Here is a 25,010-nt window from a genome sequence, read left to right as displayed (position 1 = left end):
CTTAAGTGCTGTATTTTCTGTACGTGCTTTTTATTGAGTCGGCCTCTACACCATTGCACTTGATATTTCCTCTGCTCAGCTGGTCTTTCCTCCAAGCTCATCCACATCCTCCCAATCACAGGGTCTCAGAGAAGCCTCTCTAACCATCCCATCTAAAGTGGCCTCCTCGGTAACTCTCATTCTTATTTATTTCTTTATCAAAATATGTTTGTTTTGTTTATCTGTGGATTTAGCTTCTCTCTTACCTGCTTTGTGCTTCATTGTAACCTTAATGCCTAGCAAAGCACATGGCATATGGAGAGGCTTATTAAATATTTCACAGAAGGAGTGAAGGAATGATTCCTGCAACAGTTCTGTGATATAGATAAAAGTGTCCCCAGTTCAGAGGAAAGGAAATGGGGCCACAAAGAAAACATGACTAGCCACACAGCTAAAAATAGAAAAGCTAAAATGTAAACCTAAGTATTTCTGACTCAAACTTTTCTTGCCTCATCAAAACTTCAGCGGGTTGGCTTTTTAAGACCTTTGAGTAAATTACATTCTTAAATGTGTCATATCGTTGGTCTTTGTGAAGGCAATTGTTCTTGTATATTAACTTTATATAAGCTGCACAGCCCCTGAAAAATAATGAATGCTTAAATGGGCTAACATAGCACGTATATTCTAAACAATAAAGGTGTAATTAAATTGGCTTCTAGCATTTTTCCCCCTAAGAACATTTAGTGTTTTTAGTGGCAATCTTGATATTCCCATTCAGACGTTTAGGGCCCCTCTACAGCTAGGGTATTTTATCCTTTCTCTAGTTACTTCCTTCAAACCACAATGGTTTTTCAATCAAACAGAAAAAAATACCTATAGCATAGTTTTTCTGCACTGACTTCATTACTAAATTGGGTAAACCTGAATGAGGGGAAAAGCAGCATTACCTAATGAATAAACAAGTGTATTTTGAAGAAATTACACATTCCAATCAATATGGGGTTTTAAAATCTGGTTTTAAATTCTAGGTTTTTGCATGTTACCCACTTAAAAATCTGCTTAGTAATATGTTTCATGAAGCAGATAGGTATAATCAGATATCAAATTTCATTAGCCTTCTGTCTTCTGGTAGCATTTTCACAGATATATGAATATTCATTATTCAGTGAATGTGTAATGAAGTGAATATTTTCCTTGCAAAGCTCAAAGGAATAGCTGAGATATATATATATATATATAATGCTGCTCACCAAATATATATATATATAATGCTGCTCACCAAATATTTCCCTTTACTTCTAGGCACATAGGAAGATTTCTCTTCTGCCTTCCGTGGTTTGGGTGGTCATGAGATGAGCTTTGCCAGTGAAACATGAACAGAATGCTACATGTCCCTTTAGATACTTTAAAACAAACAAACAAACTTGCTGTTAACGCTATTTCTTTTCAGTAACGTTCTCATGACAAAAGTGATTGACAAGCAAACATGGCTGAGTTGGAGTCTAGGTAGTGATGTGAGCAAACACACTTGATTTAAAGGGAACCTGGCCTACTTTCCACTTTGCCCCAACCTACTACTGTGATCTTAAGCAGTTCAATTCTTATGATGATCTCTTAGTTTTATCATTTTTATAAAAATGTACACATTTAAAGTTCCATTTTTAAATGGACCACATTGTCACTAAAATCTCTTTCACAACATTTTTTTTAAAAAGTATTATTTTGCTATTTCTTGTGATAATAGAAGGAAGTAGGTATTAGAAATAATAATTTTAAATTAACTAATTCTTGTGGAATAGAAATTTATCATGGCTTTAATTTTTCTTAATGTCATATATTTTTATGCAGTTTATGTGGCTATAATGGACTTACAAAGTTTTTTTTGTTTTGTTTTGTTTTTTGTGTTTTTTTTGAGAGAGAGAGAGAGAGAGAGAGAGAGAGAGAGAGAGAATGCACAGGGGAGGGGCAGAAAGAGGAGACAGGATCCAAAGCAGGCTCTGGGCTAATAGCAGAGAGCCCTATGTGGGGCTCTCCAACTCACAAACCACAAGATCATGACCAGAGCCGAAGTCAGATGCTTAACTGACTGAGCCACCCAGGCACCCCAGACTTATGAATTTTTAATGTTGATATTCTACTTATTAAGTAGTTGTTAATATTTATCATATGTGTTAAAAAGTTACATCAGTCTCATATATTTTATAGCTCTCAACTTTAAGAAGCCATTTATCAGATAATGAACTTCACCGGATACTATTGAATTTGAAAACATTCACCTACACATTCAAAACATTTTGATACAAGCCATAGTCCCCTTCTCTCCTAAACAGATATGTACTAGTTATTTTTGGTTGCAAATTATTATTTATTTTAATTGTGATTATAGGGGTTCCTGGATGGTTCAGTCGGTTAAGCTTCTGACTTTGCCCCAGGTTATGATTTTGCAGTCCGTGATTTCTAGCCCAAGTTGGGCTCTGTGCTGACAGCTCAGAGCCTGGAGCCTGCTTCGGATTCTGTGTCTCCCTCTCTCTCTGCCCCTCCTCCTGCTTGCTCTCTGTCACTCTCACTCTCAAAAATAAATAAACATAATAAAAATAAAATAAAAATTGTGATTGTAAAATAGTTACACATAAGTAACTTAAAATAGTTCCAAATAACTAGATAAGGCAGTTGCATGAATAGAAATTGTGTAGAAGTTTAGTAACTGCTGAATGGCACGTAGGGAGAAGTCAAAGGAAAGAGCCCATTTGTTCTTTAGATAGAGTATTAGGGCCAGTGAACAATGAATTCTTCCTTAATTAAGAAAATGACATATCCCCTTCTTTTTTAGTACCCAGAATCACAAATTTGTAAAGATGGACTGAGAATCCACAAGTAGTAAAACTTTTCTTTCTTTCTTTCTTCCTCCCTCCCTCCCTCCCTCCCTCCCTTCCTTTCTCTCTCTCTCTCTCTCTCTCTCTCTCTCTCTCTCTCTCTCTCCCTCCTTCCCTCCCTCCCTCCCTCCCTCCCTCCCTCTCCCCCTCTCTCCCTCTCTTTCTCTCTCTCTTTCTGTCTTCCTTTGAAAAACAGTAGAAGTCATCATTTTACATTATCCCGGTTAGTAGAAGACTATTGAGGGATAGCACTTTCCCATGTTCCCTCCCCTCAAAAATAAACTATTGGACTTAATAGTTTGTGGTACAAAAAATCTTCTTTATCATAAGAATCCCATTGTGTTGCCATTAGGAATCATGACCAATATTTTTACATTTATTTTACTGCATCTTCCTCCCATTTAAGATTGGGAATGTTTTTTATTCTTTTTTCATTATTAAAGTTTAAATTTCTCTTGACAGAAAAAATCCCCGAATTAATGAGTGAAGGGAAATTTAAGTGCAATTGTGGATATAGATAGAATTAGATTTTCTGCAGTAGAATACATACATCTATGTATATAATTCCTTTTTCTTTTTTCGTCTCCTCCAGAAAAGAGAGACTATTTGGAATAGCATCTAGTTTTCTTCCTCTAAAGCTATGATGATGTGATGAAGCCCTTGAAATTACTTTAGTGTATACAAGTTAGTCTGTTTTATGTTTATGTATGACCCAGAAGGATGTTTAGATGATGAATTAGCATCAACGTGTCCCTGATCAGCTGCTACCTATGAGTCATAGGAAAGTTACATCAGTGTATAGACAAAAACATCATCAATATCACATTCCCGAGAGGTAAGTTACCTAGTTAAAAATGAAGCATGCCTTTGTAATAAGGATGCATTGTCTGAAAGACAAAGTGTGTGATGGAGCATAGTCAGATTTTGAGCCAAATATAAAAAGTCATCTGTGGCTATTATGGTCCGCATTGCCGTCTGCATAGATAGCATTTATGTAATGCCAAGACAGATTAGAAATACTTCTTAAATTAATTAATTCAGCCCACAATTCATAGAACTTTTTCTTCTCCAAGTTCAGGTGCAGATGTGTAAAGTAAGGGACGATGGACTCATTTTGTGTGTTTTCTCTTAGTAATATTACACAGTACTATCTCACATGAAGTTGTATCACGAATGGCAAGGTGTATCAGTCAGAGTTTTATGTCAAGAAAATGGTTTTGGCTAACTTGAAGAGAAAATGAAGCTGTTTTCAAGTTGTCCACATAATCATTCCGGAAGATGGGGGGATCAAGAACAGAAAACTGACATGGGGAAACGAAGGTTGGCCAAAGAGCAGGAAGCATAGCTAGTCTTGACTGATGAGCACTCCTGATGGTTGTCACTGGTACTGCCGCTAGTGGACAACAAGGCTCTTGTTTCGGTGTCTCTGCCAAACTGTTCAACGTGGGACACTCGAGGCTGCTGCCACTGGACTCTGCGTCTAGCTCTGCTGAATAGCTGATGCTGCTGGCTTCTGTCATTAGTGGTTTTTCAGGTCCCTGCATCTTTGGAAGCCCTGGTTGGAAATACCCAATGAGCCTACACCCAGACTACCTGGAGAGCAGGAAGAGAGTCCCCAGCCCCTTTGGCTTCTGGGGTGGGAAGCAACACTCATACAGAGATTGCCCCATAATAGGCAGGGGTGCCCGGGAGCTGGATACGTAAAAACAACCAACATCCACCACACAAGCCTTGCTCTGTTATTTTTCTGTGTAATGGCGAGGATATACAACCAACTGAAAAGTGTTTTATAAATATTTTCATTTAAAAATATGTTTGTGTGGCCTGAAAATAGAATTTTCCCTTACGTGTCAGGTCATAAATTAGTAAACTCAATTTACCATTATCTAAAATTTTTATAACCCTCTCCTCTTTTAAATATGATTGCACAGAAAACCAGTAGCTAGATTCTGTTTATTTTTTAAATTTACCTTCAGAGAGTATGATGTATTTCAGAGGGATTTAAGTTGCCTATTAAAGTTATACCTTCCTTTGTGTTTCAGATTACTTCAATTCATTCACTCGGTAAATATTTATTGAGCACCCGGACACTGGGAATTGGCCAGGGCTGACAACAAACAGCTCCGATTCTGATAGGACTGATCATTTACTTTGCCAATAAGTATGGCCAGTTTTAATCCAGTGCTCCTTTGACCTCTTAACCTCAGGCATGGGAGCCAAGAGCTTACACAGCAGTGGCTTTTTCCCTCTGTTGCCAGAGGGTTTCACCACTTCGCTTGGTCTTAGTGAAGCTGGTATACGATCTGATGTTACAAGTGAGTGGAATAAGTCTTCTTAAACTACCATCATCCTATGTGTTTTCCCAGATTTGACTCTCCGGCTGTGTTTATCACTGTCTGTAAGGATACTTTTTCTTATACCAGTGGGCACAAGGCTTTGAAAAGGAACAGCACATTTGAGGCCATACCATCTCCTCATGCAGTAGCAGGTGTGACATAATTATATGAGTTTGGGGAATAAATTTAAGTTCCTCTCTGACCACTCCCCTCATTCCCATTAGTCCTAACCTTTAAGTCTGGAGTGCTGCTACTTTAGGCTCTATTATGGAGTTCTGTCGATTAGAGTGGTTTCATTTCATAAGCCATTGTTCCCCCATTTTTATTGGTCTCAAAGCCCTGAAAATAAGGCAAGGGACAGTTCACATTTGAAAGAATATGACCAAATAAATCGGGTACTCTTGTTACCTTTCAAGTGTCACTCTTATGTTCATCTCCTTGCTTCTATGTTCATTATTCCTCTTATTGAAGAAATACATTTAGGATGGCTTTTCCTCATCTTTAGTGTTTTGCATTTTAATTTTTTTAAAATATTTTTATTTATTTTTGAGCTGGAGACAGAGTGCGAGAGGGGGAGGGGCAGAGAGAGAGGAAGACACCGAATCCGAAGCAGGCTCCAGGCTCCCAGCTGTCAGCACAGAGCCTGATGCAGGGCTCGAACTCATGAACCGCAACCTCATGACCTGAGCTAAAGTCTGCAGCAGCTCAGCCCATTGAGCCACCCAGGTGCCCCATGTTTTGCATTTTTAATGTGGTACACATAGCTGTGGGATTTCTTGTTCTTCTCTTTCCTTTATGAGTCTGCTTGCATCATAGGGTGGCATATCAGAGAATTTCATTCATTATCTCTTAAAACTTTTCCCCATTTCCTTTTCTTCCATTTTTTCCCTTGGGAATATTCGATACAAGCTGGAGTTCTCATTTTGCGTATCTTTATTTCACTTTCAGTTTCTACTTGTTGTCTTTCTGTGCTGCATTCTAAATAGTCTGTTCAATCACGTTCGGCCATCTGCAGATTTCCCTTTTTTTTTCTTTTCTCCTTATATATCCAGGACCTAGAACGTTTTAGAGCTGGTGATCGTGCTGTTTGTGATGAACCACAGTGGTACTCCTGTGATGTGTGAATTTAATGATTTTATCTTTCTTCTGTTCCCCTAACACCAATCTTCTTACCAATTCTGCTATTTCGTTGGCTAAGCTAATGATCAGAAATTTGATAATGAGAAATAAGGTAGCCAGACCAGCAAGACAAATCTGTTTGTCTTTGTTATTCTATCTACATGTACACTCTTGTCTCAATCGATCCTCAGTTTTCTTTCAGTTTTACCTGTGAAAATATGCTGACCAGAAGCTTGCATTTATGAAATGATGTGTTGGAATTAGATAGTGTCTCATTTCCAGTTCAAAATTATATAGTACTGTGAACCTGCCAGAAAATTATAGGTCTGAAAATCCATGGTAGACCTAAAGAGCTGAGTTTCTAAGTTGCTAATATTTATCACTTGCCTTTCATGAATGAGAATGGACTGTCTGATCTGAAAGATATAAAATAAAACTTGTATTTCCTCTGATTCCCCTTTTCAGTAGGTATCAAGGTGACATGTAAAGAAAGGTGATGACTAGGAATGCCTAAGTGGCTCAGTAGGTTAAGTGTCCAGCTCTTGATCTCAGCTTAGGCATTGATCTCAAGGTCATGAGTTGGAGCCCCATGTTGGGCTCTGCATTGGACATGAAGCCTACTTAAAAAAAATGTGATGACTATACAGTGTATCATCCATGGCAGCAAAATGTGGACCACCAGGAATGTTAGGCTGACTGGATGGGCCTATCTGCCTGCAGTGGTGATGTACTGCCCCACTCCTTGTCCTGAATAAGTCCTTGGTCTGTGTGCCAATGACAACTCCTAGTGAGAAGCTGCCACTTACATTGCTGACTAAATGGGTTACACATCTTGTTAGGACTTTGTACGAAATGCAGACTTTTTCACTAAGGACAGGAGTCAGTTCCAATTACTTAGGAATAGAAACAGAAGGAAAAAAAGAAAACTTTAAAAAAGTCTAGGTTATGGGGTGCCTGAGTGGCTTAGTCAGTTAAGTCTCCAACTCTTGATTTCAGGTCATGGTCTCATGGTTCATGGGATTGAGACCCACACTGGGCTCTGAGCTGACAGCGTGAGGGCTGCTTGGGATTCTCTCTCTCTCTCTCTCTCTCTCTCTCTCTCTCTCTCTCTCTCTCTCTCTCTCTCTCTCTCTCTCTCCGTCTCTGCCCCTTCCCTACTCATGCATGCCTCCATGCATGCTTGTTCTCTCTCTCTCTCTCTCTCTCTCTCTCTCTCAAAATAAACATTTTTTATTACTCTAGGTTTTTTTGGGAATGGAAGGCCCTGCTAACCTGATCAACTTGGGTCCAATATGCTCATAAACCTCTTATGTTTTAAAGTATGAGTAGTTATAGGAGAGGAGGAATATGAAATAGCTTTCCTCCACTCTTGTGCCACTTGTGCCTGATGAAGTGGCATCTGTTCTTGACCCTGTAGGGGAGCATCTGATTTTAACTCATGCTCCTTCAACTTTATAAAAGGGAAAGCCATGAGAAAAATGTGAAATTAGCAACATTTTTTGGCCCCTAATTAACTTAATGGGTATACTGTTGTGCCTCCAATATTCAATGAAGCTCAGCTAGTAACTGAACTTGGCATAGTATTAATCAAGCCACAAAATTTTTTTGTTTATTTATTTATTTGAGAGAAAGAGTGTGAGAAGAGGAGGGGCAGAGAGAGGGGGGAGACGGAATCCCAAGCAGGCTCCGTGCTATCAGCGTACAGCCCATCACAGAGCTGGATCCCGCAAACCGTGAGATCATGACATGAGCCAGAGCCAAGAGGTGGTTGCTCAACTGACCGAACCACCCAGGTGTCCCAAGTCACACATTTTTATTAAGGATTTTCTATGGTTATCGGCACTGGAATTTTAGTGAGAGATGATAAAAAAGATATGTTCTCTGGTTAATTTATTCATCAAATGCTTCTTGGAATTTACTCTTGTGCCATGGGCTCTAGGGAAGGCACAGGTGTTTAATATAAGATCTCTTATATTGGTAGATACCAAATATTTCTTAATACAACAAAAATACCTTAGTTTTGATAGTTAAAAATGTCCTTTTCCATGAATAATTTTCATGTTCTTTTATTATGAGAAATTCATATCTCTAAAAAATGTAGTAAAACTGAGTATATGGGATATATAGTCACCAGATGCCACAGATAGTTTTTGAAGAGGTAACAGTTGTTAAAAAGTTTCTCACTGGTAAGGAAGAAATGAGTTTTAAATACTAGGTGGTACCAGAGCAATGTATTTACAATAGCTCTAAGTAAGTACTAGAACAAAAATTGACAGTCATGCATAAATATGTATATAATATAAATAAATATATATAAATTTTATGTAGAGAGAGAAAATATATATTCTTCTTTCCTTCTCACTTGTTTACAAATATTCAGCTTATATTAAACCTTATTACATGAGAATTTCCTAGTGGTTAATCTTGGATGTGTGAAAGTACAAAGAACTTAAGCGACTCCCTCAAAGGCAGTTGGCTAACCATTAGCCCAACAGGCAGATGCAGATATACTACATGTACGAAAGAAGATAGATTAAACTTTGCATTAAACAATTTTGTGTTAAGCAAGTTGTCTTATCTTACCTGCAAAGAAGTTCACAGTAAGGAGTCTGGTGTTGCCACTTGCTCTGTGTGACCCTGATTGGGAGTGCAAAGAAAATTTTTGTGCTTTTCTAGTTTTCTGCCAGAGTTTAAATATGCCAGTGCCCTCATGCTGTTTCTGCTGAGCCTTCAAAAGTAATTTTGTGGAAGTTTTGAAGATGAAACAGTGTGTAATCAATAAGAATGTTCTCTATCCGCATTGATCCCACTTAAATAGCTCTCTCTATGAATTCTAGAAACTATTTGAGAAATAGCTTAAAATTAAATTATTTAATCGTGAGAAGTAAATCCAGAAAAAGTAAAGAGAATCCAAGGGAGCCGACTAGCACACACCATTCAGAAATTTTCTTGTCTTTAAAATTATTTTTAATGTTTAATTATTAGAGAGAGAGAGAGAGAGCAGGGGAGGGGCAGAGAGAGAGGGAGACACAGAATCTGAAGCAGGCTACAGACTCTGAACTGTCAGCACAGAACCCGAGGCGGAGTTCGAACCCACGAACCGTGAGATTATGACCAAAGTTGGCTGCTTAACCGACTAAGTCACCCAAGCAACCCCAGAAATTTTCTTGTCTTAAAGATAAAAAAAAGAAATTTTCTTGTCTTTTGAGCAATAACCTGGAAGATAATCCATTAATCACTGAAGGAATTTTAATCTGGTAGTATGGACATCTTTAACAAAAATCACTGGAACGTATTTATTCTCCCTGGAAAACGTGTGTGTGTGTGTGTGTGTGTGTGTGTGTGTGTGTGTGTGTGTGCGCGTGCACGCACGCATGCACAAACAAAAGAAACCCAACTTACCTTTAATTTTGTTTAAATAATGTTTAATATATTAAATAAATATACATAAATGTGAAATTATAATACTTTAAAAGGAGGCTTTAAAATGCTAAACATTAAATCTGTCTATAAGCAGACTAAAGCATTTTATTCCAATAACTTTTCTGCGTACAGTTTATCTTACATAACACTTATGCTCCAGTTTCCTTGAAAGTAAAGAATATACGTTTAAACCCAATGCATTATTGAATAATGCAGAAAGCTTAATAAGTTATTGGTTTTTAGGACTATTCATTAATAAGAAAGTTGAGGAGAAAGGAATAATTATAAATATTCTTTTAAAATATAAATTGATGACCTAACAAAGTTTTTCACTGTTTATTAAAATCTGTTTCATGTGGACCTTTTTTTTTTTTTTTTCAGGTATGGGTTTTTTTGCTTATTTCCAAATTCACTGTGGTCATGAGAGAAGCTATTAAGTACTGAGAAAGTCAGATTCAGCTGTCTGCTTTAATGTGAATCACACCATGATTGTGGATCTTTGAAAAAGCATGGTAGGAACAATTTTTTATAGAATTACATAATATTAGACCCTTGTTGAAGTTAGCAAAGTTGACTTAATTACTAAAAAGAAAACAATAAACGTTTATTTTTCTTCATAAAAACTTTGTAGAATACTTACATTTACAATGGATAATATGGTTATATTTGTAGCTATTAAAGTTATAAATTATTAAGCTAATGTGAATTTTAGAATCTCACATGTAGTTTGTGGATAATGTTTTTATTAAAACATATTGTGTTTTTCTATCTTTCTGTTCATTTTGAAAAGTAAGGAAAGATTATTTTAAGACCTGGTCCTGGCACTTTGCAAGTCTCTTCAGTTTATATGGTCGTCCTTCAAAGGCTTGTGAAAAATTCTTCTAAAAAGGTGAGACCCAGTGAGTTGAACTCTTCAGCTAAGATAAACTTTAGAAGCCAATACTTTTTTTTTATTTAAAGAAAATTTTGTTTAACGTTTATTTATTATTGAGAGACAGACACAGAGTGTGAGCAGGGGAGGGGTAGAGAGGGGGGGAGACATAGAATCTGAAGTAGGCTCCAGTCTCTGAGCTGTCAGCACAGAGCCTGACACGGGGCTTAAACTCACAAACTGCAAGATCATGATCTAAGCCGAAGTTGGTCGCTCAACCAACTGAGCCACCCAGGCGCCCCAGAAGCCAATACTTTTCTAAAGAGAAAAAAGCTTTTTAAAATATACAGAGTGACCCTTGCACTCTGTTTGAACATCCAATTGCAGGGAAAAGCATGGAGAATGACTATAATCACCTACCCTTTTCGTATATGATTCATATACAGAACTTGAACTATCAAAGGATGGAAGGTCCATAAATGTAGCATGAATTTATGCATGCAAATTAAGAAAAGGTTGACATGCAAAATGCACAAATGATCTTCTAAGAGTCCACTGTCTTTGAAAAATACTATTCTCAAGTTAATTTATCAATTTAACTTCATGTTGCCTAATTTTGTTTTCTATTAAAATTTAAGTGAGATGTCCTCATCTAAAAAACAAGTAACTTATACATCTTTTAAAAGAATATTTGTCATCAGTATAGCCAGTGGTATGCTACAGTACCTTGTACCAGCTCATGAGAGCCAATTGTGCAGATATTTTCACAACTGTGTTCAGTGATGTCACATTGGTAGATTGAAATCAAGTGTGGTGGGAATATTTACACCAAAGAAATAAAAAATTACTATAAATCACCGTCCTACCCTTCCCAGCCCCAGAAAGCTGGTTTCTGGGGCTATACCATTAAATATTAATATGTAATGAAATGAAATGAGAAATTTGCTTGGAGTCAGAATCCAACTTTCCAGTTAGGGAAACATTTTGGAGATTTTCTTCAGAGAATATTATAAAAGATTAACGTGGTTCTCATAAAAATCCACTCTGCCTTATTAAAATATCATCAAAGTATAATGAAGTTCATCAGAAAGAATGAATAGGTATCTATTAACTATGAAAACACTACGAAAGTCCAATAATTAAAATAGTGTGTTACTGGTGCAAGAATAGAAAACTGGATAGAACAAAATAAATACCCCAGCAAAAGACCCTCTATGTAAGAGCAAGAAAATGTTATCCAATATTTACTGTGAGAATAACTAGTTGGCACTTTGTAAGTTAAAAAGAAAATCATTTGTAGGTCTCAGTCTGTTAAGTGACTTTGGCCCAGGTCATGATCTTGAGGTTTGTGAGTTCGAGCCCCACATCAGGCTCTCTGCTGAGGCTTCGGATTCTGTGTCTCCCTCTCTCTGCCCCTCCCCTGCTCACACTCTGTCTCTCTCAAAAATAAATAAACATTTAAAAATAAATTAAAAAAAAAGAAAATCATTTGTGCCCTGTACCTCATACAGTTAAGTAAGTTTCAAAATGGAATTAAAAAATATAACTGTAGAGAAAGTAAAAGGAAATAGAATGTTTATCAACTGTTTCATCAAACCTCTACAGGTAGACAACTTTCTAAGTTTCTCTCTTCAGACTTCTGCTTCCAAAGCTGAACTCTGTTGCCCTCATTCTAATAATGTAAATAAGATAGATATACTAAAATTTCATAGATTTTTTTTTTTTTTTTTTAATTCCATTAGGGGTGTCTGGGTGGCTCAGTCGGCTAAGCGTCCAACTTTGCCTCAGGTCATGATCTCACGGTCCGTGGGTTCGAGCCCCGTGTCCGGCTCTGTGCTGATAGTTCAGAGCCCGGAGGCTTCTTCAGATAATGCGTCTCCCTCTCTCTCTTTCCCTCCCCCACTCACGCTCTGTCTCTATCAAAAAATGAATGAACGTTAAATTTTTTTTTTAATTCCATCAGATTGCTGAGGCTGCAAAGAAACCTAATTGAACTAACTTCCAGAAAGTGGTGACCCCTCACTAGAAGAGGAAAGACAGCGGTTTCCTTCTGTAGCAGGATGGTGGGGCGGGGAGGCCAGGCAGCGGGGAGAAATTTTTTCAGCAACATGTGGGTGAGTGTGACCGATTAGATTTCTAAGCGTCCAACCACAAAGGCAACATCTACCACTGAGTCCCAGGAACCCATTCTAATTTCTTTACAAGTAATATCACTTAATTAGCACAGTAATGCTGTGTTACCACTACCTATATACAATTTTTATTCCTGTTTTACAAAGAGAGTACCTGAGGTGGAGAGGTCATCCGCCCAAACTTATGAGTGGGAACCAGGATTTATGTTCAGCCAGTGTGACCTCATAGCTCTCAGTCTTAGCTATGGTGCTATTCTGCTTCCCAGTAAATATTTAGTCAAAGGTTATTCATCAGTATAGCCTGATGAAGTTATTTACTAACTGAATGAACCCAAATTATCAAGCGCTTTTCCCACTTTCTCTACAAGGAAGCAAATTCAATACATATAATTTGAAATTTAAGAGCATTGAAAAAATAGGACAACTAGTTTATTTTATAGAACAAGCTTTCTATGGATGCAGGTGCTGGGTTTTCTGCTCCAGAATTCTGATGTTTAAGATGGTGCATATTTGCTTTAGATTTAACGACTATTCTCTGTTCCAGTAGTATCCAAGAATTAATTTGCATGCCAATTTGAATTCTATCAATAATATGTGTAATTCTCCCTCTCCTCATTGTAGAGACCTACACCTTGTATCCAAAAGGGATGGTACAGGTAAGTAATACTTTCTTTTCTGTGCAAATGTGTTAGCATACTTCCAAGGACCAACTCATAGTGAAATGAAGTGACTAGATACTTGGCAGAAAAATGTGGACATTTGGGATTTTTATAAATTGCTTCCTCAATTTTCTCCACCCTTTAAAATATAGAATATATAGTGTGTCACCCACCACCCAAATATCTGCAAGTCTTACACTGTCTGAATAAAAACTATAGTGTGAATATTTTGCCTGAATTGTTATAATCAACTTCCCAGACACCTATAGCAATAAAGTACTATAGAGTTAGCAATGGGCTTGTGAAGGATTATGAAGGGCTAAAACTTTTCCATATTTGAGGTGTTCCCCCAATTTTATTTCTGGGAGTACTTTTTGCTAGGGGTTTCCAAACAAAAGGAAGAAATGGTGTTGTCAGAAGAATCTCTGATGGGGCAGGGACAGGCCCTTCCAGAAAAGTCTGCTGCCTGCCAGGAATCTCAGCCAACCTGTTTTAGGCAGTTTTTAGAAAGAATTGTAAAATAAGAAATGGACAGTGCAGTGATGAGAATCACTTTTACATCGCCCCCAAACCCCATTTCCTGAAATCCCCACCTCCTTGATAATATCTAACATTTAAATAGTGTTTTAATACTTTACAAAGACTGTCATATAACAGCCAAACCTTAATCTTGAAATCCATCCCCCACTTGCCATCACTGGTTTTCCCAAGGCTTTGATATTTCATTTATTCCCATTGTTGGTTCTCTTGTTTCCATCTTCTAGTCATTTTTCTTTGGACTTCTGTTCTTCCTTTTGCAATTTTAATTATTGACAATGATTTTTGAGTCTTCCCTGAGCTCTGATGTCACACAGTTGGCACAGAGTACACAGTTAAATAATTCTTCAAAACTGAATCAATCTCTGATAGGGATGTCCACTTGGAAGTCACAGCATCATCTCAAAGCCTGACACCAGCATGTTGTCTTGTAAAATATCTGATGTGTCTGTTAACAATAGGGAGAACTAATATTTATTATGTGTCATGTATTTTCAATAAATTATCTACCTCTCACAACAATCCTAGGAAATAGGTGAATGAAGAATGAAGAAACAGTCCCAAAAGGGACTGAGCAAGTTAAGGAATGGTGATCTGAACTCAGGTCATCTAACTCAAACCAGAGTCCCTTATATCAACTCAAACCAGAGTCCCTTATATCACATCATAAATCTTCTGGCCTCTTTTTTTTTTTTTTTTCAACGTTTTTTATTTTTATTTTTGGGACAGAGAGAGACATAGCATGAACGGGGGAGGGCCAGAGAGAGAGGGAGACACAGAATCGGAAACTGGCTCCAGGCTCTGAGCCATCAGCCCAGAGCCTGACGCGGGGCTCGAACTCACGGACCGCGAGATCGTGACCTGGCTGAAGTCGGACGCTTAACCGACTGCGCCACCCAGGCGCCCATTCTGGCCTCTTATATGAAAAGTCACTTAACCCCTCTCAGTTCTGGTGTTTCCACCTGTCCAGTAGAGGCCTGATGATAAACACAGCCAAAGACAGGACCTGAATTGATAGGTAATTAAGGATGAGCAAAAAGGATTGCACTCAGCAAAATCAAAGATAATAGACTTACAACTGAAAATACAAAGAAAGAGATTTTTCAAACTGAAGTCATGATTTATGTCATTTGTTTGAAGCAAATTCTGAAATAACACAAATATATTAACTTTTCCTGATTTTGTTTGGAATCTGTTTTCAGGACCATGTCTCAGATTCTATGTAAAAACAACAACAACAAAAAAAACAAAAACACTCGAACAAAGAGGCAACAAAGACAATATATTTCACTAAAAATTTTATTTTTAGAGCCCATCAATGGGCAAATCCCAAACAGTAGCAATACAGAGTATTTAAGAACATTTTAATATTTCTTTCTATCCATCTTTGTCTTCCTTTCCACAAACAAACATACTGGATTAAAGCAACAATACTCTTAACCCCAAGTTCAATGCCTGAGTACTTTCAATATCTATTTTGAACACATAATAAAGCAGAGGCAGTTAATTTTATTTCCACTCGGAGCTTAGCAATTACTTTAGCTTCACATTATTCTATCACAAATTATAACCAAATGGCCTACCTAAGCAGCTAAAATCATAAAATTATTATAAGCCAAGTCAATGGTATGTATAAAGTTAACAAAAAACAACTAGACTAGTATACATTTGTTTTGGGCCCTACAAGAAATATGCCAAAATAACAAGCTTTAGTAAAAGATGAGGTCCTTGGGCAGAGGAGAACGAGAAGTCATATCATCAAAAATTTTGAGGAAAACTTAGGTAAGAGGAAATCAGCCTATAATTTTAACCAAATGAAGGAAGAAAGGGGAATACATTATCAGGGTTGATGACAACTTGGGAAAAGACATATAGCATTCAATCGCAAACTTGTTCACTACCTCAAGAGCTCAACATCAGGCTCTCCAGGCATTCTGTTATTCTCCCACTAAGTTTCTTCACGTGAACATAAACCTACATTTATGCTAATAACAGAGTATTATACGGCTATTTAATCTGATGGCAAACAACAGGAAAGAAAATTCTTAGGGCCAGACTGACTTCAGCCCATCTCAGTACCCCTGAAAATAGGGGCAAAAAATTAATCATTAAGAAACAGTATTCAAAGAGTACTGTATTACCTAATGTGATTTATAAAACAAGCACAATTCAGTAATCGTCAATGGAAAAAGTCATAATATTTGAAAATTAGGAATGTTTTGATGCTGATTTTTTACCAAAATGGTACTCCAAACAGTTAAGTTGGAACAAATCCCAAACTCACACTTACTTGCATCACCTCAGTTTAATAATCCAATAAATGACAAAAAAGACAAACAATGAAAACAGCATCATATAGCACAACAGCTTTGTTTGGCTCCCTCTAGATAAAATCTTCAGTTTTCCCATAGTTTTACCTAGAAATCCAGTTGTAGAATCAAACTGTGAATCCTATGAGGAGAAAAGGAAAACAAAATAGTTAGATTCTAATATTGTACATATGCACATTTAAGTAATTGAATATACTGTTCTTAGAATACATTTTTAATGAAATTTTTAGTGTTTAATCAATTCAAGAGCCTGTTTATAACTTGGGTAATCAAGCCTGATTACTCTGTGCAAAATAGAGTAATTCTCTCAATGAATAAAAAGCTCTTTCATCGAATAAACATTTCTTTCAGCATCAGAGTAATTCAAAATCCCAAACTATTTAGGTCTTTTTCCAATTGTGTGAATTAAGACACTAATAATAAAGGTAAGTAGTTTGTCTACTATCATACAGGTGTTTGATTCTCAGTTTTTGTTGGGGCATTGCTCTCAAAGGGCAAATGGTTGGTTGCTTTCAGTAATTCAGTATGATAATTCATCTAAAGTTTAATATGGTTAGCAGTTAAAGGTACTTTACTTTTAAGATTCTTTAATTCAGATAGCTGACTTTGAAGTACAGCAGAGTTTATTAAAAGTTAAGAGAATATCATGTAAAGGTAGTAAAATGTGGTTAAGACTCCAAATATGGATGGGGAAAACTACCATATTAAAACATAGTTGGAAACTGGAAAAGTCCTAAAAATGAGAGGACTAGGTGTAGATTAGAAATACTGCACTTTCACAGAAATCTCAGTATCCTAAGATGTAAAGGCCCCAGCATAATGACAGCATTTGCACAGCTTGGGCTCTATGTAGTTCAAGCACTTCAGATCTATAGCTCTTCACCAGGGTTATGTATCACAATCACCTGGGACACTTTTCTTTTTCCAAAATACATATATGTAGGTCCCTCCCCCTAAAATTCTATTTAGATTGAGAACTAGCATAAACACTTACAGAAAGTTCCCCAGTGATTTGAATGCACAACCTCCATAAGAACATTGCTTTCAATGACATTTTTCTGAATAACACAATTTTAAAAGCAAGTGGAGAAACTAGGGAAGGTCTAGAGAAATTTGACATTCGAAATAAATATTAAAGAATGGTAAGAGGTTCTACAAAGAAAGGTATATGTTGCTGAGCTCCCTTAGACTGGAGAGATAAAAGGCTCTGGGATGTTACTATGTTCAAATCTTATTGATTTGTTCAGAAGTGATCCTTAGGAGATCAAATAGAAATAGGCTCACATTACATGAAAGACAATCAATTGGATGGATATGAAGTGCTTTTTGATTACTTGGTAGTCAGTATTCATTGAGATCTCCAAGAACACTCAAAACAGTCATTTTTCCTGAGTCTTTAACAGTGTTTTAAACATAAGATTAAAAATACAATGGCTTCCACCTCCTCCTCCTACTCACAGTGTGTTAGGTAAGATGAAAAATGCAAGAATGAATAAACCTATTAGTTATTTCTTTTTTTCTTTTTTTTTTCCAACTTTTTTTTTTTTTTTTTTTTTTTTAATTTACTTTTGGGACAGAGAGAGACAGAGCATGAACGGGGGAGGGGCAGAGAGAGAGGGAGACACAGAATCGGAAACAGGCTCCAGGCTCCGAGCCATCAGCCCAGAGCCTGACGCGGGGCTCGAACTCACAGACCGCGAGATCGTGACCTGGCTGAAGTCGGACGCTTAACCGACTGCGCCACCCAGGCGCCCCAAACCTATTAGTTATTTCAAAGCAATGAGATACAAATAGACCGGAATCCAGAACTTATGATCTCTAGATTAAGTTCAAAATGGATAAGAGTTAAAATGATATTATTCCTGATTAACAGACTAAATTTGAGAATATTAGATCAACTTTCTTAAATTTAAAGTCACAACCACTTACCATTTCAGCTAATAATTTATTTTGATGTTTAACCTCATGGCCTATTTCAATGGAAAGCTATTAAAAAAAAAAAAAAGACACATGCATTATTACTCACATAATGGCATTTAAGTGTTATAGAGTAAAATGCCATTCTAAGCATACACATTTTCTCAAAACTGTCTTCTAAAACTATAAACTACATATAGTTTTTTCTGATAATTTTTCCACTGACATTAAAGGAGAATAAATTTAGAATTTCTACTGTTTCCCAACTATGGATATTGTCTCCCTGCTCTACATTTTGATTTCATCTTAATATTCAATTCCATCTTTTAATTTTGGTACACACTTCTCTCTGGATCTCTTATCCTTGCATGCTTTTTTCTTCCTCTCTTTATATTATTCATACAACAGCATTTATATGTATATTTTCTTCTTTACATTTTAAGAGATATATATAAGTACTTATATTATCAATTCAAATCTACATGGGACATTACTTTGAATATATGCCTAAACTAGTTATTTATTCAGATTCTTTTTAAAAAATGTTTATTTGAGAGAAAGAGAATGAGCAGGGGAGGGACAGAGAGAGACAGAGAGACAGAGACAGAGAAAGAGAGAGAAAGAGAATCCTAAGCAGGTTCTGCGCTGTCAGCATAAAGCCCAATGCAGGGCTCGGTCTCAACGCAGGGCTTGGTCTCATGAACCATGACATCATAATTGAGCCAAAATCAAGAATAGGAGGCTTAACTAAGTCATGGGGTGCCCTATTTAGATTCTAAAAGTTTTTCTTTAAAGTATGACAATAAACTGGAAAAAGATTGACAAGTTATTGTTAAGGCTCAGCCGAGCCTTAAAAAAATACAATTTAAGTGATTATTGCTGTTATTCAGACCAAAGCCTATTCAATACTTTATATGACAAATTCATTAAAGGCTTCACTTCCAAGATATTTGGATAAATTACAAGCAACAAATGAAAATCTTGGCAAACCATTGCAAATATTGTTCTCAACTTCTCGTGTGGAAAGTATATGGGGTGATACACAAAATCACACTAGAATTCTATAGATCAGAACATGAGCTTTTTCCCCAAATTTAACAACCCAGAGATAATAAAGCAACTATAAAGCCCAATAGCCCAAATCACCTAGCTACTTTCTACAACTTTCATTCATGACAAGGAAAGAAATTTCCCGGGGGGTGGGGGGGTGGGGAGGTAAAGCTTTCTTCCAATAAGGAGCTAAATTATCAATGTCAGAGTTAAAAATAAATAAATAATTCTTAATTCTCTATCAATGTTGATTTTCTAAACTGTTAACATTATACAGTATTACTTAGTTCGTAGATCAACTCTTTTTGATCTAATATGACTTTGAAAACAACACTCTTTTCAGAATGTTATTAGTATCCAGGCTGAACACAATTGTATTTTCCAAAGACTAATGAAATACCAATTAAGTTTTAGCAACATGAGTTTCTACTGAAGGCTCTATGAGTTTATAGCATGTTTACTGTAATACAGAATCAATTACATACACTGTTAAAATCATATTTTTGTAATTCTTTTACTTAACACATGTTAAACTCAATACCACTGATAACGAATTATGCTTAGGTGCTGTGTTAAAGATAAAAATAAAAACAGAAAACCCTACATTCTGGTAAACTTCTTTTACATACAAATAATCCCAATGCAGATTCCTATGCAATACGTGCTGTAGAAATGGTGCAAACTGTCTTATGTTCACAAGGAAAAGAGTTACTTTTGATGTGCTAATTAGGTAAAGCTTGCAGGAAGGAAGGAGTGCAGTGAAGTGGAGCCTTTACTATTAAAGGCTTTGGCCAATGTAAGGAGGGAAAGGACACCTCCCCAGTAAAGGGAGAGTATGATCAAAGATGTGGGAGTGCAAGTGACACCATGCACAGGACGAGAGATTCTCTAATGTGTCTGGCAGAAAACATATACACATTCCAGAAGTGTAGGAGATAAGGTCTGATAAGCTGTGGATAATCTCTAAAGGACCCATTTAACCAAGCTACAGAGTATGGATTTTATTCTTACATCATGGGAAGTCACTGAAGACTTCTGGGAGCAAAGGATGCAATTTTACAAACACTCCAAAAAGATGGCGGAACATGCAAAAAATGAGGAACAAATAGGTTACGAGGCTCTCTCCATACTTTGCCTACGAAAACCAGGGGATAGTATCAGAAATAGAAAAGTAGAAACAGAAAGAAGGAAGCACAAAACTCAGTGACTAACGTGATGTACAAAGATAGAAACACTGAGATGTGTAGCTTAGTATACTAGAAGAATGAAAGTCAGGAGAAGAACTGCTTGGGGGTGGAAGATGTACCGTTCTGAGACATTACTACAGACAACATATAGTACTGTAGATTTACACACACACACACACACACACACACACACACACAGCTAAAGTTAAAAAAAATAAATGTACCATTATGTTTTGATTTGGCCACACTTTTAATCTTCTATTCAAATCATGTTTAAATTTTGAGTGTACTTTGACCTCACTGAACTATACACAACTTGGGTAACTGAATTCCTCCATATGATACCAACAAATAGTTTATAAGTACATATGTATACATAAATACACAAATTGGAAAGTATATCATCTGTTATGTACTTACAGATTTTATAGCAGTTACTTTGCTTCTCAGACTTTCAGTGAGTCTCTCATTTTCTTCTTCACAGGCACTGTACCCACTGTTAGCATACCCATAGTTCCCATAGTTGCCTGGAGGTACTCCTTCACCTGCAAGGATCAGAGTCACAGTATAGTTGTAGCAAAAACAAGCCACCTTTGAAGCCTTGATAGAAAAGAACCAAAAAAGACCCCTGGAGGGCGTTGCAGACCACATATGTCTATAACATTCACACTTCAAAGGAATTTTAAAAATTAATAACCAAATGGAGATCAGAACAATTCTTTTCTAATGCCCTCTTTTAAGCAAAGAATACTCAATTTGTTTTATACTTATTTATTGATTGCTTATTAATTGCCCACAAGACACTAAAGTAGGCACTGATCTACAAGGATATTCAGGATACATTCCCTCTCCATAAAACTACAACTTTTAAAAAGGATCTAAAAGTAAGTCTCAACTATCCATTGAAGAAGCTTGGCTACGAAGGGAAAGGGAGCAAGAGGATAAATGTAGCAGGAAAGAGCTCATGGCAGAGGGAGGGTCCTTTATTTGCATTTCTTTCTTTTAAATAGAAGAGAGAACTTATGGAAAATAACTTATGGAGAACATTACCTGAGAATTAAGAGGGGAATTCATTCAACAAATATTTCAGAAACTTCCATGTGTCAGATCCATTGTTCTTTCTAGGTACTACTTTTTGGAGCTTATCGTCTGTGGAATTGCACTTCAGAATACACAGTCCCAGCTACTATCTAATAAAGTGCTTGATATTCACCAGGCAATCAAACGGGTGGAGTGAGCCTGAAGAGTGAATCTATATATAAATATGCTAAAGGATTGAAAGAGGAAAGCATAGTTGAGGGTCTTATTTAACCACGTTTTCAAAAGACAGTTGATACAATCAGTTTTCTCAGTAAAGGAAGAGATAGGGCTGTCTTTAAGGAACGGTATCATTTGGAAAAAGCAGTAAGGGGAATAATGAGGGAAAGTGACTAGGACTACACGGATCCTAGGGTGAGAAAATAATCCTGGCCGAGGCAACACACTGTGGTGGTTTCAATCCTCCTGAATGTGTGATTTTTCTGAAGAAGGACTCATCAGCCTGAGTTAGCCCGTGAGAACCTGCATCGTTGGATTGATCAAGAATTTCATCAAGAGATTTACAGCACTGGGGCTGAAGAACAGAGCTCCAAAAGGCTGAGACTGCTTGACAAAAGAGAGGTTTAAGATATGGAATATGGGGTCTATACTGGACAGGAATTGAAGTAGTTACAATGGAGAAATGAGGAAGGGATGATACAGAGACTAGGTCTCTACAAACTCAAAGAGTAGATGGGGCAACAGGGACAGTAAAAGATGGAAGGGTAGGAAGTAGCAGTCAGTGCTCGTAGTTGAAGGATGGCTGAAGTGTAAAATGGAAGCTCTTTCAAGACACAGCAGGAACCTCACTTTCTCTAAAAGGTAAAACTCCCTCTGAATTCCTACAGCTCTTGCTGTACATAACAGTAATATCACACTCTAGATAGTTCTACAAGGGCAAAAACTAAATTTGTTTCACTTATGGCTATATATCCCCCACAAATGTGTACACACACACACACAGATGCACACACACAAAGGCACACTCAATAAATACTTGTAAATGAATTAAATAGAATCTGAATTCACTGTTATGCAACTTTGAATGAGCCTGCCTTTCTCAAGAATGGAATCATAAACTTCTTTGAGGGCAGAGACAGTGTATCATACTTCTATATCCCCTGTACCTAATGAGTACTTTATATGCAGCAGACACACAATTTCCACCACCACCGAAACCACAACAAAATGTTTAACACTTGTTTAAGTGTGTTCCAGGGTAGAAAGATTTGCATTTCCCAAATTTTCCCTCAACTGCTGACACACTATCCATAAAACTCTCCAAATATAGTATGAAAAGTTGTAGGAAAGCTAGTGAATGCCAAAGATCATCCTTAGCCTTTGTCCATTTAGATATATGCTACTTCTTTTGGTAGTTTCTATCAATAACTGAGCCAAATCATTTAGAGATTCATGTGAAGTGTTCCACATGAATATCTATCAGCTTCAATATTTATCCCAAGTTTAAAATTCCAGGCCAATACACACTGATACAAAACAAAACAACACACAGAATTTAAAAAAATTACAATCACAGCACACCAGTGTAAATGATAACAATAGACACTTAAGTAAACGTCTTGTCTTTCCACTCAACTACAAGGGAGCTTCAAAAACAAAACAAAACAAAAGCTCTATCCATATCCATCCTAGAGATTCTAATGTAATTAGTCTGGGCTGCAGTCCAGGTATCAATGCCTTAAAAGCTGTCCAGGTGATTATAATGTACAGTCAGGGCTAAGAACCACAACTTCTCAACACTTTGTTTCCTGCAATTTAAATGATGGCACACTGCTGAAAAAAAAAAAAAAAAAAAAAAAAAAATTCAAAGGGCCCAAAGGACCTATTGCTGAGATCCAAACTCCTTGGCCGGCACTCAAAAGATCTTCTCAATGTGGTTCTGGTTCCATGTCTCCTAATTCAATCAAACTGGCTTAATGATAACCCTTAAACTATTCATAATTCTAGTCCTACAACTTTGCGGGGGGGGGGGGGGGGTAGGAATAGGAGAGGGGGAGTCTGGTTTCCAACTGGAACTTGCCTGTCTCACCCTCCATTATTCAAGCTCTAGGGCCAAGTTCTGATATCTCCACAAAGTATGCAGTGCTCTATCTCTGAAACCTCTGAGACACTAGCTGTAGAACTTATTCAGTATTTGGATGCATAGTTATCACCTTATACCATAATTTATCTTTGTACATGTTCCTACTCACCATCCTACAGACTGGAAGCTCTGGGAGCACAAACAGGGCCACAATTAACTGTACACTTAGAGCTTACTCAAGTACACAATAAGTGTCATTAATAATGATAAAAAGAAAAAAATTAAGCATATAAAACTGAACTGTTCAAAATTAGTTATTTTTCCCCTACAAGTTACTTGGCCAACTTTCTATGATCCAAGTATTCATAAAAGCTGTATTTTTCAAAAGCTCTTCCTCATACAATTTTTTAATCAATGTATACGTCTAAAGTTACTGGAAAATTTCACTAATTTTAAATACCTGGCACTTTCGAAAAACTTTTTTTTCGTCTAATTGTAACAACTGAAAAAAAGCAACATTCCCTTTTTCCAAATATTCCATATATTTTCTCAGGTATACTGTACCCCAATTTAGCAGGTTTTTAAAAAAAAAAAAGTATCTCTTATTAGAGAGCTTCAAAAACCAGAAAATGCTGTTTTATTAGCTGTGCCTTATAATGGCCCCCTTAAAAGTCCTTGTGCTTGGTGAACCTGTTTCCTAAGTTTTCACAGTGGAGCAAGACTCAGATAAGAAATGTTCTGGATAAAATGGCCTTTGCCCCCAATCTTACACACTACAGTCTTTAACAGTAACGACATGTACGTTTACCTTTGTAACTCACTGTTACCAGTTTAATATGATTGTTAGTGTGCTTCGCGTGCAACATTCATTCTTCAAATTTCGCTTCTGAAAAAACTAACATCCAGGACGAGTACAGTATGAGAAACCGAAGCCGGAATTCGGGAAACCCAGCAGTTTTCATAATCACTCTCTGACAGTCATTAACAATTAAAAAAAAACAACCTTGACTATTGAGTTGGCACCTGGACATACCCCACCCCCATTCCTCCACTACTCTATAAACCTACCATTGAAACTTAGGACTGAACCAAACTAAAGAAAAGCTTTTGAATCTGGGACAAATGGTGTGTTTCCACTCGGCACCGCCTCCAAAGACCCTTCCAATACATCCTGTTTTCTGGCCCAGATTCCAGTGACATAAGACCGGTCCGGTTTCCTTCCACATCCCCGCGCCCAGTACGACCAGTTCTAGGGACCCGAACTTCGAACCTCAGCCCTCTTCTTACCCAGGCCTGCACGCCTCATCCTGCCAGAGTAGGGAAGGAAAAAAAGCAGAAGGAGGGGTGGGTAGAAAGGAGCCACGGGCCCCCCGGACGGCGTCTTCAGAACCAGGGCCTGAAGAAACACCAAGTTCTTTCTCCAAAGCGCCACGACATCAGTGGACGCTAAACAGCGCGCCGGTTGATGGCGTCACC

General features: G+C 37.2%; 1 protein-coding gene and 1 long non-coding RNA gene across 3 annotated transcripts; one reads left to right on the top strand and one right to left on the bottom strand.

Annotated features, from left to right (window-relative positions):
- Positions 1 to 15,727, top strand: LOC131509390 (uncharacterized). The gene is made up of 5 exons (XR_009260465.1): positions 1 to 169; positions 10,112 to 10,242; positions 10,521 to 10,619; positions 13,355 to 13,389; positions 15,132 to 15,727. It is a non-coding gene; the product is annotated as an uncharacterized LOC131509390 (long non-coding RNA).
- On the bottom strand, positions 13,715 to 25,010 carry BET1 (Bet1 golgi vesicular membrane trafficking protein). 2 transcript variants are annotated; one of them, XM_058725075.1, is made up of 5 exons: positions 24,822 to 25,010; positions 20,834 to 20,958; positions 18,189 to 18,245; positions 16,347 to 16,380; positions 13,715 to 14,377 (listed from the first exon to the last, which is right to left on the bottom strand). In XM_058725075.1, exons 1-5 carry the CDS (start codon positions 24,838 to 24,840, stop codon positions 14,319 to 14,321), a joined length of 294 nt encoding a protein of 97 aa, XP_058581058.1. In that variant the 5' UTR covers positions 24,841 to 25,010; the 3' UTR covers positions 13,715 to 14,318. The 2 variants fall into 2 exon arrangements, with proteins under 2 accessions (XP_058581058.1, XP_058581057.1); XM_058725074.1 differs by lacking the exon at positions 13,715 to 14,377 and having other exon boundaries at positions 15,215 to 16,380; positions 24,822 to 25,006.

This window comes from Neofelis nebulosa, chromosome 4 (genome assembly GCF_028018385.1).
Source record: "Neofelis nebulosa isolate mNeoNeb1 chromosome 4, mNeoNeb1.pri, whole genome shotgun sequence".
NCBI lineage: Eukaryota > Metazoa > Chordata > Mammalia > Carnivora > Felidae > Neofelis > Neofelis nebulosa.
This window is presented reverse-complemented; position numbering and strand designations above follow the sequence as displayed.

Bases quoted from the DNA above. Each gene is read 5' to 3' on its own strand.
- BET1 (XM_058725074.1), bottom strand. The intron at 18,246-20,833 runs GTAAGTACATAA...TTTTTTTAATAG, and splicing joins AAGTAACTGCTATAAAATCT to CTTTCCATTGAAATAGGCCA. The intron at 16,381-18,188 runs GTAAGTGGTTGT...TTCTCCTCATAG, and splicing joins ATAAATTATTAGCTGAAATG to GATTCACAGTTTGATTCTAC.